Here is a 14,572-nt window from a genome sequence, read left to right as displayed (position 1 = left end):
CGACTTTGGAAGCCCCAAGATCAAGCTGCACATGTTCTGACGCGCCGGCGGTGCGATTGCCGGTGATAGATGCCACCAAACCCGAGACTTTGGCGCAGTTTGGCGCAATTTTTGTCGATATTATCAGGATGGCGCAGTAAATACAATTTGGCACACTTTGGCGCAGTTGGCGCAGGAGTGGAATCACTGCATTCCTGTAGCAGTGTTAACTGCTGTGTGTTGACAATACAGGAATTTCACAAGTCAGCACTGTATGAACCAATTGGTGTCCATTCCGAGTGCTGCCACATAGTGGCTGTTTCCCTGTGCTTCTTACGGCGTTTCAGGCATCTAGTTTTTTTCCCTCATTACGACGAACCAACTAGCCCAGCAACAGGTACTTCTTAGTGGCTGTTTGTTTCAGCACATATGCTGGTGATGTTGTTGTAGCCTGTATGACGCAGAGAACTGCTTTATCTCACTAGAAGTAAAGCCTTTTCTGTTATCAGAGACCACTTTTCGAGGAATGTCAAACACAGCGGAGAGACTTGGGAGCACATCGATTGCAGCTGCGAATGTTGCTTGCACCACGAGATGGATGCAGTGGCTCTGCAAAGTCAACATGCACCGTGTGTCTGGGGATGCACCCAGGTGAGAAAAGGAGCTCTGGGTGGGCTCATCTGTGTGCTGAACATGTCAGCCAGGATGTTGAGCTTCTAAAGTGCCACGTCTGGTGAGTCCTGTTAAGTCATGACTGGCGCTGAGGCTGCTGTTGAAATTCCTTGTCAGAGATATTCGATCAGGCTCCACTTCTTGCCTCGTTATGCTTTTTGATACATGCCTTTTCAATGAAGGTCTGAAACTTTCAAGTGTCCAGACTATGTCGCTCGTAATAATGCCGACCACATTGGTTCTTCTTTTTGGGCACTGGAGCTTTCTTGATGTACTGTCTTGCAGATACTTGTACTGGCTTTAACAATCTCTTTAATATTTGCCTTCGCTTTTTTCTGACCTTCTAGGGCCTTCTTCTGTCACCAAGTCAAAGGCCATTCTTGAATGTCAAGTTCATTTCTCTGAACAGCCATTGCTGGACCTGTGCTCGTTCCGAAGAGTGCAAATGAAATGACGACCACATGGCATTACTTAATAGGCAGCGAATTTGCAGCTGTGACGGCGCTTATTCCAAAATTACAATCTGCAGCTCGTTTCTGGAGCACTGTCTCGTAATATGTTGGCCACATTGTTGGAAGTGGCCTCAGAAGGTTGTGAATCAAGGCGAGCCTTGAGACTATGTCATCATCCTAGCTCACTTGGCTGGGCAGCTTGAGGGCACAAACAACATTGTAAATTCTAGGCTTGTGCGAACAGTAAATTTTAGCTTCCAAGTGAATAGTGATTTTGGTCGAATTCGAATAGTATATATATTATAAAGAATAATAAGCATATTTGTCATGACCCAACCAACCTGCACAATGTTTTTTTTTTAATTGTAACAAGGCATGTGCAAATGTCATTCTTTTTGGTTCAAAGGAACTGGAAGCAACCTTGAATAAAAGCAGGATTTGGCTTTCGGTAGAATGCAAGTGATAACCTGTAAAATACATTACGTTTTAAAATTTACTATACTTGGGGCATATAAGCTGGTATAACAAACTTTTAACTTAAAAAATGATGAATCAATGTAAGGTAATACAGTAAAACCTCATTAATTCAAACTCGGTCATTTCGAGATCGTGCATAATTCGATGGATTTCTGCGGTCCCGTATTTTGCAATGTAAACTCCCCCTTCCTTACCTTTCTGTCCCTCGTTCCCCAGTGCAGGGTAGCAAACCTCCCTCTCTCTCTTGAGTGGATCATTTGAAGCGGCAGTCAGCCCGGTTAATTAAAAAACGTTGGGTGCGATGCGCCAATTCCTAATCCCAATTTAGCCGCAAATCTGCACAAACGATGGCCCTCAGGAGCTGCAACGCAATCCAATGTAGCGATACTAATGAGTGAAGCATCCCAGCCCCGCTGCTGCCAGCGCAAGAAAAAAAAAAAGGCGGTCTCGTGGTCAGCTGAAATGTGTGCCTGCAGAAAAGAAGGCATGCTTCACTGCAACACAGCGGTGACACGCGGGTCGCGTGACGCATGATTCTCGCAACGTCAGCGCGTCATGATTTACCCATTCTTTCGGGGAAAATAGAGAAATTAATAAAGGACGGTCTGACGGAATTCGCGATTATGCGAACCTCCGATTGGCGTTTGTTCAGGCAATTTGCACACTTGCACTGCTGGTGTAGTACTTGCCTGCAAGTTCGAAAACTTCAATGATCATCTTTTCCACCCAGAACACATCGAGAATTCCATCACACTGGTCATTATTACATTCTTTATTTTACCAGAGAGAATAGGCGAATGGTCGCATCATGACGCGCTGACGCTGCGAGGAGCAGGTGACATGCTACCTGCGTGTCACCACTGTGTTACAGTGAAGCACGTCTTCTTTTCCGCAGGTGCGCATTTCAGTTGACCACGAGACCGTCTTTTTTTCCCCCTTTTTTTTTGCGCTGGCAGCAGCGAGGCCCGCCATTTCCCCGCTTTAGCGGCAAAATTGGGACTGGGTATTGCTGGAAAACATAACCCTTGGAGCCACAAACTAGTAGGCACAGCAAACAACCACCTCTGATTACTTCCAATAATTCAAAGTTCCTTGCATCCCGCTTTTTGTATGTTTGGTTGATTCGAAAACCCGCTTAATTAGAAGATTTTTCACGCTCCCAGTGACTTTGAATAACGAGGTTTTACTGTATGTTCATTTAACTTTGAAGTGGGGCTTCGCGGCAGTGCGGATTTTCCTGGAAAGGTGTATTCACGGTAGAGCACCCCTCTACTGCAGTGAAACCACCTTTACAGGGAGGTTACAAGCGCCCCTTCAGGCGCAACGTCCACATATGTGGACGCAACTTGTTTTTGCCAGTTTTTTGGACTAGTCGGAAAGAAAGGGCAAGATACATTGTGCATAGCATCAATTAAACCTTCTGCATAGTCAACGTGTCTTGACTTAACCTCAATGTGCTAAGTAGGACCATAACCGATCACTTTGGTGAAGGCACTACGATGTTCGACGGGTTGTTCGACGTGCCGCATGCCAGGACCAACGTCATAAGTATTAATTTTCTCCGCACGAAATGAACACAACCAAAAACAAATTGCGCATGCATTTTAAGCCAATAATTTCCTTATTCTTATATAAAAATGGAGCATGACTGACTGCAGAGTAATTAAATATTCAATTATCCTCTACTTAAGAATAATTAACAAAACTCGCACAAAACAGCATATTACTTTATTTTCTTTCTTGGAATGTAATATTGAGTGCTTTAGAATTACATTGTGCAAATTTGAGACATTTGCAGACATTGCATCATAATTCGCGCCTGAAGGGGATATACACCTATGCGTTCATTTTGAATACTTCGAAATTTCCAATTATTTAAATTCGAATCGAAGCTACTTCGAATACTGGATTATTTGTTCGAATATTCGAAGTGCTCAAATATTCGCACAAGCCTAGTAAATTCAGTTCCCCACACAGCATTAGCAGATGCACGTGCTTCTTGGAAGTGTCCATAATGTCGTTAGCTTCGAAAAAGAACTGAAGCCTACGATACCAGAATCTCCAGGAGCCAGACCTGCCAGTAGTCAGGCATCACCTATACTTCCATTCCTTGACGCTGGCCCTCTCAGTTTGAACCTGTGGTGATCTCTACTCATGTCAGATGTAAGACCACCACATGTCGCAGCTCCCATTATCTCAAAGAAGCAACCCACTGCATTAGCTTGCTTCGGTTTGAGCTGTGCATCATGCTAGGAAGGCAGTGTCACCAGGTAAGATGTGCCTGTGTATACCTGTGTGCACAGATCTTCAATTTCATTAGTACCCAGATGCTTACTGCAACATGTAGGGCTGATAAAACTATGATCCTTTTAATAGCTGTTACATGCATTACTATCACTATTAGTCCTTTGACTTTTGGGCAAAACCACAACTTTTTTTACATGCGTCGAAGGATGAGGCGTTTCACGGCTTCGAGTGCAGTGGAATAAACAGGGTTTCTCTATGCCTTAGGAGGAAAAAGAAACGTTTCGGCATCTGTCACAGCATGCACAACTAGCATTTGTGTTGATCAGTTTTGTGAGACATTAGTGCCTTGTAGGAAATCACTGTATGACACAAGTTGTATTTTGCTAGAATTTGCAGCTTGTGTAACAGTTCTCCTTACAAAAAGTTAGTCCTACGCACGAGTAGAACATTTTGTAATGAACATACAGGCACGCGTTACCAGGTACCATGCCAACTGACTTAAAGGGGTCGTGAAATGTTTTCCGAAAATTTTCAACTGCGTGTGTATTCGTAATCCTGGCCATCCATTCAATAATAAACATTCAGTTGTTTCATCGTAACCGTTCATTTAATAACTATAAAAACACAATTTCGGTTTCCCTGCTCACGTTCCCCTCAACTGTGCAGCTGACGTCACTTTAAGTAGCCAATGAAAAGTCTCCGTTGTCGACAAAACATGGCGGCAACAGCGATGTTTACTTAGCTATAGTTGACCGAGGTTCGTAGAATCATACTGTTTCAATGCGGCACGTGACTGCGGCGCTGTACGACGTCACCATAACGTCGCGCATATAAACCGCGCCGTTTCAACATAACCGACCTACCTGCACTACAGCGTCGTCTGCTCGAGCAGAGTCAGCTCTTGGGCTTTGAGCCGTACGCCGGCCTGCTTTGACGGCGCGCGTCGGCAAGCGCTAAGCGTTGACTCCATTCCTCGCGAGGCGCGTGCGAGCTATGCGCGTGCTTGGAAGCGTGCGTGTGGTAACTATAACAATTTTCATACTACAAACTTGCCTCAGATCTCCCCCGCTTTCTTGGTCGTGCGCCGAGCGAGAGGTTCTGCGTCAGGATGGCGTCGCGTTTGAGATGAGCGTTTTTCGTGTCAAAACCGAGACTTCGAAGAATCTTGAGGTTGGTTTCATAGTCTTCCGGCAGAAAGTGGTCGGAACAAACGAAACCAATTTGTGTTCCCATATCATCGGGGTCATCGCGATTGATGGCTCGAAGCCACACTGCTCTGCGCTGTGGCTCGCTGGGCAGCTTGTGAAAGCGAACGTCGTTTCCACTTTGATAAGTTGTACGGCACTGTCTGACGACGCACACGGTCAGCATAGCAAGGACTAAGCAACCGAAAAAGCCGTAAAACACGGCTTCACGCAATCAGCACAAAAAAACTTGGACACTGACTGCACCGTGCGAGCGAAGACAACATGGAATTGCACGCGGCGGAGCACGGAGCCGGATGTGCTTGAAAGCGGAACCAAGCAGATCACGTGCTGTACAAGCACAGTATACAAGTCAGAGCGCAAGAACTGCTGTGTTATTGTTTTCTTTCCTGAATTCCTATAAATCTAATATTTTAGGGCAAAAGGGAGATAACGCCGCATTCACAACTTGTCTTACATTGACGTCACATTAGCGCCTACGGCGGCCGGTGGTGTCGCATGATCACTTAGGAGCACAAAAAAAACTGCGATTTCAAACGGGTGTCATTAATTGTAGACTGAATATTGCGCCAAAATATTTTGGAATCGGCACGTCTAATCCTTACTGAAGAAGGAAAAATTACAACCGGGCAGCTTCATTTTCTTTTCACGACCCCTTTAAAATTAAGTGCATCTTATACACACACATCTTCTATGCACCATTTTTGCTACGAAAGTCACAAAAAGTGGGGAGTGCACAATATCATTTGCACCAATCGTATGCCTTTGAGAGTGGCAACATGCTCACCTATTGTGGATGCTATAGAAGAGACGCTGGTCCTCATCGGCATCGGTGGCTGTCAGCTGCAGGATCTCCGTGCCAGGAGAAGAACTCTCAGACACCTCCACCTGGTAGAGGCTCTCCGAGAACACAGGCCAATTATCATTTGCATCAAGCACTTCCACGTGCACCTGCATAAGGTGAACCATGCCACAAAAATGGCGGTCGTCGACAAAGATGTAATAATTGAGAGTGCCACTCTCGTGCGATATTGAAGTTGTTCTTGAGGGCACCAAACAAGTTTTGATCACACAGACTGCCTTATCATGCTGGCAAGTGGTAGAATCGATGTGCTGATATGATAGTGAATGGGACCTGGATTTCTTTCTTTTGGCTTGCACATGCCATACAATCACCATTAAAGGGACACTAAAGGCAAATATTTAGTCAACGTTGATTGTTGAAATAGCGGTCCATAAACCTCGTAGTGCTATTTTTGTGCCAAGGAAATGCTTATTTTGAAATAAAATCACGTTTTAGTGCTCCGCATCGCATTAGCGCACTTCGAATCACCCGCCTGAAGGCGGTCTTTCTGACGTCACTGTTGCCGTGCCCAACGTTGGCCGCCATTACTGCGCGGCGGCGTGCACTGGTGGCGTGCACTATTCGGGCATCCGGCAACATCACATGCATGTGGCATTTTGTCGAGCTATTAGTCAGAGCGACTTTCACGAGCGAGCAAAACACACACGGCAGTACGCGAAACCGAAACCACCACTGAGACGCGACCGCGTGAGCGAAGCAGGGCGCCGGGCAAAGCGCAGTTCGGCAAAAACGGAACCTTTGAACAATGCGCGCCGTTCCCTATGGCAACGCCATAGAGGTTCTTTTTTCCATGAATCAAACAGAAACGAACAAACAGCATTTTATTACGTCTCTTAATGCACGGAAGGTTCTTTTTTTATTGCTGCTAGTTTGATTACTAGTGATTAATTGTAGGCAGACTCTCGTACGTCATCGGGATCATTTTGAAAATGTGCCGCTCGTGGCGCTCGTCGTGTGATACATTTAGCTTAATTTCTCGGTAAGTAGGGCACGGCTGTTGATAATATGACCGTTTTAGACGTTGTCGTACATTGAGCTTTCACTCTGACATAAATTGTTATTTGCCTTTAGTGTCCCATTAAGGAGTACCCACGTCAACTTTTCAAATTACAGTAGACTCCCGTTAAGACGAAGTCGAAGGGACCGCGGTCATCTGTTTGTCTTATCAGGAGTTCGGCTTATCAGAAGTGCCCCCAAAAAGAGACATGCTAACATGCCAAGTGCATCCAAATATGTTACTTGAAAACACTGACTGGAGTAGACTTACAATGGGGGCAAAAAAACAAGAAAAAGCATTTATTTGGCTCATCTAGATAAAATCTATGCCTTCAAGCAGAGTATGTACACGAATCGTACGAGCACCTGATTTCGCGGGTTCAAAAATAAAAGATTTTAATGATACATTTTAATGATAAAACTGTAGCACGCTCCTATGTTGACGATTACAAAAAAAGAGAGGGAGAGAAGCACAATTTTCCTTCAAACAATGTAAATTTATTGTCCTGGCAGTTCCTTATCTTCTGCGAGCCTGTTTTGCTGGCTCTAAGATCACTTCTGGATACACCTCGGTCGCGTACTGTTGCCTCGACAAAGTCATGATACGCTGAGTTGCTTAACCCCTTAACTGCTTTGGACGAGCAGAGCTCGTCCTGCCCAAACTGTCCCCAAACTGCTTTGGACGAACAGGAGCTCGTCCTAGCGGAATAGGTACTCCCCTCTAGCGTTCAGGACAAGAGGCGCTCTTCTACAGCTTAGATTGCATGTAATCCACCAGATGGCAGCATTTACTTGGCAGTTTATTTTTCTCCTGCGGAAAGAGCGCGGTTTTTGTATGAAAAGATGGCTTGCGGTGGCGGTCACCCATGCATAGCTGGCTCGTCAACACGAAAAAGAAGCTTTTCATTTTCGTCATCTTCTTCGAGTGATGATGATTCGGATACAGATGTTTATCTTGTGTCCGGAAGTGAAGACAAGACAGCGATGGCGGTGAATTGAGCATCTCCTCCGGTGATGATGAAAACAGCGCGGAAGCGAACATCGCGAGTGCTCGCCAATGGATCCTGCGTGATGCGGACAATCCTCCTGTAAAGCCTCCTCGCTTTCCATTCTTGGCCATTCCTGACAAGACTTTCAACTTGTCATCGCCAGATGACCTTATGGAATATATTCAGCAGTTTCTTCAAAAGTGCTTCATTTGCTCTCGGAAGCGAGGAGAAAACAGGAAAAAGTTGAGAAAGGAAACTCGCTTTTGGTGCAGGAGCTGCAGCAGGCCCCCTTGCGTTATTCCATGTTTTGATTTGAATAAGTATGTGGTACAAATATTATTTCAACGTCGACTAACTACTTTTTAGTACAATCAGATTCGAAATCAGCAATAAAAAAAATATGCACTTTTGGTTGGGAAATTTTCAAAAAAATAAAGCACTTAAGGTGTTAAGAAAGTCTGCAAGGTTTTCTTCGAGGTCCGGATATTTTCTCGTTTTCAGCCCGTAGTACCTTTTCTTCATTGACGTGCAGCTGAAGATATCCCGTTGCGCTACTCACGGTCACAAGCCTCGCGCACACGAAAAAGACACGACGCAGCTATATTCAGTGTACAAAATAGCCTTCCCTTGTCGTACACTTCCATAATCAAAATGGCTCATCACAATTTCCACTTCGCTGGGAACAGATACAACGCACACAGGCCCTATGCGAACTGACCACAAAATGTGCTCGGCCGCCATTGTGTGATGGTGATGACAATGCACGTGACCCCTCTGACTCCCGGGACCGAAACCACCTTTCTGTTTCGTACTCGATTGTAATGCACAGACCATTTTTGTTCCTGTTGTCACATTCTTTTTTTTTCCCCACTCCCCTTGGGTTTGCCCCTCTGACCACAGCGGAGGGGCCCCAAGCTCTTGTGTTCTTCTGTCCTCTTTTGTACTCCAGCTGGGAAACCGTTCTAACGGCGGGGGGGGGGGGGGGGGGGGGGGGGGAATACAAAAGGACGCAGTGGTTTGGGTGTCCTAGTTGTAAATCCCCCTACTCTTTTTGTTGCTTTCTTTGCTGTCAAAGCCCGCACCTCCCCACCCACAGGCGAGGGGGATACAGGCTTTATCCGCTGAAGGTTCTTTTTCGTTGCCCTCGGCGTCGCGATTTGCTTCGCGCCAGGAAGCGGGTTTTTTTTTGCTTTTTTGCTTTTTCTCGGTCGCCTGAATGCCCCACCAAGACTGCAGTGTTCGTTTCCGTTTCGCAGAATAGCCAGCGCGAAAGTTCGTCTTAACAGAAGAGTACAGTTGGGCGGTTCATCTTAAGCGAATTTCTTTTTGCATTGAGTCTATGGGAAACCAAACAAACAGTTCTCTGTTGTTCGGCATAAGCGAGAATTCGTCTTAACCGAGTTCGTCTTAACGGGAGTTCACTGTATTGCATTTGTTGCCTTAAATAAAACATCAGCATTGAGAACCCTAGAAAGGGTATTGTGGTGCTGCAGAATGCACTGAGTCTACGTTTAACTCCGCTAGCTTAAAAATCTACTTTCAGTTTTGATATTGAGGGGACTCTTTCACAGTGACATGTAAATGCAGTCCAATGCAGGTCTAACTGATGTGGGCACAGGATTGTGACATACTAGCAGCAGCTCGGTCATCTGCTGTTAGCTGCACATGGTGCACGTAAATGCTGACTGAATTGTCGATTTGCTATGACTGAATTGTCGTCCAGCAGCTCCAACAGTGATTTCAGGATCTGCGTTGACTCGTAAAGTGTGTTGTGGTCTTGCAGATGTTGGTTGACAAATACTTGAAAATAAAAGCTGGAATATTTTATGCAGTAAAAGCTCATAATTTAAAAAATTGTCACGGTCCCGTATTTTGCAATGTGAATTTGCATGGATAATCTGAAGCACCAGTCAGCACCCACCTGGTTAATTGGAAAATTTTAGGTGATACGTGACAATTCCAGACCCTGATTTCACCACTGTGGAGATAGGTTTTGCACGAAGCTTACCCTACGAGGCGACCAGGAAGAAACGCAACGTTCTCCACTGCTGCAGCGAACAAAGACGTTACGGCCGGGTTCGTCGACTCTTTGGCACGGTGCAGAAAAGCCACTCGAAGCAGGTTGTCAACAAACACGGGTTTATCAACCCAAGATGCAGCACAGTACAACAGTCACAAGTTTGCGGGCCGTCAGGGTAACTACGCAAGACCGATCGAGTACGCTTGCCAGTGGCGCTACGACCATCACACAAAGGGCAGCAGTCGAGCAGACGAACAAGAAGCCGTCTGCCAGAGCAGCACGTCAACCTCTCGTGCAGGCCTGAGAGCATCTGACGCGGGCAAGCCCGCTGCCAGACAGAAGCAAGCTCATGGGGGAAGGCGGTTGTCACTGGCGGCCAATGAGGACCGGCCTTGCGCAGTGACATAAGCTAGCGCAGTAAGCCGCGAGCAGTGTTCAGACATGTCCGGACAGGTGGTGCAGTGCGGGGAAGACCGACGCATGGCTCGCACCAGGCAAAACGGCCTGGCGGTTTAGCCACGGTAGCCATATCGCCGATTAACGGCGGTTCCCAGCGCTCGAGCCGCGCAGGGAGGGCGCGCTCGATTCCCACATTGCAATGCCACATAGTGATGCTGATGATTGATAAGTGAAGCCTCATAGCTGCCAGCGCAGGTAAAAAAAGAACGGCGTTGCGGTCAACTGAAATGTGTACCTGCGGAGGAGAGAAAATGTGCTTCACTGCAATACAGGAACAGAACGGTATTCCTGGAACTAGTTCCCTTTGGGAGGAACAAAGGAACGACACCGTTCCATTAAGGGTCAGTGGAACTGCAACAGCAACTAATTACGTTTTCAAAGAAACGGCAGAGGAAACTGCATTCCTCCTCAAAACGCACATGGCATTGAACACACACACACAGCATATCAGGCAGGGGGATTCGCGACTGTGCGAGGCGCGAAGAACTACTGCTTGCCGTGAATATGGCGTATTTTTTTGTGAGTTTGCTGTTATATTGTTTTATGACTTGTGCAAGACTTGTTGACATTTTTGTTTGCCCAACTCGAAAGCTACAGTTGTTTTGCGGTGGCGCCATCACCCCCTGTTTTTGCCTCATGAGTTGGCATAGTTAGCATATTCGCTGCCACAACAAGGATACTGCTGCTGCAGGTCGGGTGGGCGCAGCAATCACTCTCTCTTTGGGGCACCTCTCGCGGGAGGTTCATGGGGACAATTCCGCAGCTCGGTCTCGCACACTCCTGTGGCGAGTCGAATGTCAGCGGCACCACATTTGGGTGTGTTTTATTGGCTTTCTATAGTGTTATTTAGCATGAGCGTAATTATTTGGAAGATTGGGCTGGCGAGCTCGCCGTCATGTAAGAGCTACCGATAAATGTATGAGTTTGTTTGCTCAACGGCATGAACTGTGTCCATTTCTTTCATAAACTGGTTTCTCTCGAGACCCCACACTGGCAGCCCAACGTGGGGTTCATGGAACATCGGATGAAAGTCCTAGCGGTTCAAGGCAACCTTTGTTTGAGCCGGAACAGAGTAGACCTAAGGGGAGATTTTCATTGCCACCGTTGGCGGCCTGCTTTTTTGCGAGCAAGGAGATCGCTTGCTGTGGAACGTTTGAACTTGCTGATATGCTAAGAGTTTTTTGTGCTTGCAAGTGGTTTCTTTTTAACCCTTTGAGGGTCGAATTTTTTCGCGAAATCCAGTCCAAAACTGTGTAATTTTTTTATTGCTGAAATAAATTCTTCAGATGATTCTATCTGAGAAAAAAAATTCTCTAAAATTTCTTTTCGTGACCGTAAAGTGACAAAAAAAATCATTTTTGTTCTTACATACACATAGTTTATTCATAGTAAAATCAAGCAAAATCCTAAAAAAAAAGCTTAACAGTTTTTTTATAAATAAAAATTATGCATTGTATTAAACATAGCTCACAGACATACAAAAATAAGCGCACCAGAATACTTTTCCGGTTAAAAATGTTCGTGCTCTAACACTAAAAATTTTGCAGTGTGTGATAGTCTTTGAAGCATGGCTCGCCACGCACACTTTTCAGGTGTCGCCCCTTGATCGTCATCGGAGTCTAAACTCGTCAAAAAATCTTCGTCTGACAAACTGAAATCCAATTAATCAGATTCTGATTCGGCACTTGGGGAATAGTCCGCATCGGAAGAATCGCAGCTCAACTCACCGGCAGCAGAGCAACCGGCGCGCGCTTCCATAGCGTAAGCGAACTGCGTCAGTGAGCGCACGGAAGAAAATTCTATGGTTGTGCGCCCGTCCGGAAAGCAAAACGAGTGAAAAATCTACAGTAATCCTTCGCCTTATCGCCAACAAGACGTAGTTAGTTTTTCCGGGACCCAAAACAGGAAACGCAATCGCGGCGGCGTCGTTTGTGTAATTTAGCGCTACACGGAAACAGATGTAATCGCGCCCCGGGGTGCAATAAACGAGAGAGTAACAAGAGGTCACCCTTTGAGAGACTAGAAACCAAACAGCCATCAGCTTTGCGGGCGCAAGAAGCCAAAACCACCCGAAGGATGAAACCGAAACCAACCGGAGCGCGTGCGCGCGTTCTGATGAGCAACTGAAAGTCGCCGCGCCTCTTTGGAAAGCAAAAAAATAAGACGGAAAGACATCGGCACATTAAAAAAATTCCACATATTCCCGAAGCACGGCAGCACATTCCAAGCAAGAGAAATGATTGAAGAAGGCGCGCGTTTGAAACCAACCAACCGCGCCACGGGCGCGCTCGGTTGCGCAAGCGTTAGCCGGCGCGCCGTTTTGTGAAGCATAAAAAAGCAACAACAGAGAGACATCGGCGCATGAAAAAAATTCCACGTATTCCCGAAGCGTGGCAGCACATGCAAAGCAAGAGAAATGATCGAAAAAGACGCACACTTTAAACCAGCTGCACCGCGAACACGCTCGGATGGGCAAGCGATAGCCGGTGCGCCGTTTTGGGAAGCAAAAAAAAAATACAACGAAGAGACATCGGCGCATGAAAAAAATTCCACGTATTCCCGAAGTGTGGCAGCACAGGCCAAGCAAGAGAAATGATCGAAAAAGGCGCGCGTTTTAAAAATAAACGCTATGCCGTACATGTACGACGAAAACCCTTTGGTACCAGGAAGCTTCTGCCGTACATGTACGGCGAAAACTCTCAAGGGGTTAAGAACCTCATTGAACCGTTGGTACGAGAGCCATGTGGCCTGCATCCTGGGAAAGTGAGGCTTAGAACAGACCGAAGCAAGCGAGTACGAAAGCCTCGTAGGTGGTCAGAGTTCACGTAAATAGCTTCTTCTGTCTCTGTCTCTAGGAGTCGCAGCTCAGGGAGCCAGGTTGCCAGGGGCCATGGGTGTCATGCTGTCTGGTATTGTGGCTCGGCACCGTGGCGTTCCAACACCGTCAGGTAAGCACCAATCGCTAGAGTAAAGAAGGGTCCCCTCACAGAGTTAATGTCTCCTCGTGTCTGCCTCTTCTGTGCCCATTCTGGGTGCTGGGTGGATGCCAGTTGTTGTCGAGTGACTTGATTGGCCTAGGGCACTACGAAGCTGCCTGTCACACATAGTACACAACTCACTGGATCATGGCGTTGAGGTATAGCACTTTGCTGCCCTCATTCTGGCTTGTGTTGAATGAACTAAAACAAGCAACCTTTGTTCACTTGAACTTGGCATCCTCAGTCGCTGCCAATATCTTTATTAGCCATGCTGAACATCATACCACATGGAATAACACATCTCAAGCTAGTTGGTCGATCACAACAAAGCAAAACCAGCGCGCGCTTCACGAGGTAAATGTACAGCACGTACCAACAACAACAAAAAGGCGCAACAAAATGGGCAAGGCCAGCAGAGCGATGAATTGGACTAGTTGGTGGTTGTTCATGGTATCTTTGTTGCGCTGCAGATGACGAGACACGGACGAAGGGACGATACAGGGACGCAGGACAGGCGCACCACCTGTCCTGTGTCCCTGTATCGTCCTCGTCTCGTCACCTGGAGCGCAACAAAGAAACCATGAAGGCCAGCAGCAGACACACATTCAAAACAGTCCACGAGAGGGAACCATGATTATCCAGCCCCCGATAGGAAAGGCTATGGAAGGGGTACTGACGCAGCGGTCTTTTAGGTGCACGATTTTTTGTGCCTCTATGATTTCTCGAGTCATTTTGTCACCACACCTGCGCAGCACGCTCGTGCTGCTGAATTGGGGCAAGCACCAACAATCTCGGCAGTGGATGCCCTGATGTCCTGAAATTTGCACTGTCACATTCTACTTGTGCTCTAACAATCTTTCATTAAGGAAGGTCACCACCTTTTCCAGTTTTAGACCTAAAGTTATAATTATTGTTTTGGCTTGTCGGGCTTATGTACTTTGAAACGTTAAAACGATAAAATTGGTAAAATTGTAAGAAATAAAAATCATAAAAATCAAAATGTGCCAAAATATGCATGTTGCGCCAACAGTCAACTGAAAAACGGTAGGTGCGATTCAAACGCAACTAGGCAGGTACATAATTGGGACAATGACCTCCACGATCACCACATCTCTAAGCTAAGGTGCATTATCACAAAAAGACTGATAAAGTTGATATTGCCACGTACGTTTCTTATCACTTTTGCTGCATTCGCCCACAAAGGCTGTCTGCAAAGCTCAGCGCAAACCGCGC

At 46.4% G+C, this 14,572-nt stretch overlaps 1 protein-coding gene across 1 annotated transcript in view; it reads right to left on the bottom strand.

The window, feature by feature from the left end:
- Positions 1 to 14,572, bottom strand: part of LOC119382356 (fat-like cadherin-related tumor suppressor homolog) — a 912,235-nt gene that overhangs the window by 772,555 nt on the left and 125,108 nt on the right. Inside the window, 1 exon segment of the mRNA XM_049412132.1 lies at positions 5,820 to 5,983. Within this exon segment, the coding sequence (XP_049268089.1) occupies positions 5,820 to 5,983 (164 nt within the window).

Source organism: Rhipicephalus sanguineus, chromosome 2 (assembly GCF_013339695.2).
Source record: "Rhipicephalus sanguineus isolate Rsan-2018 chromosome 2, BIME_Rsan_1.4, whole genome shotgun sequence".
NCBI classification, from domain to species: domain Eukaryota; kingdom Metazoa; phylum Arthropoda; class Arachnida; order Ixodida; family Ixodidae; genus Rhipicephalus; species Rhipicephalus sanguineus.
The sequence above is the reverse complement of the archived record's forward strand: the minus strand, read 5'-3'. Positions and strand labels throughout refer to the sequence as shown.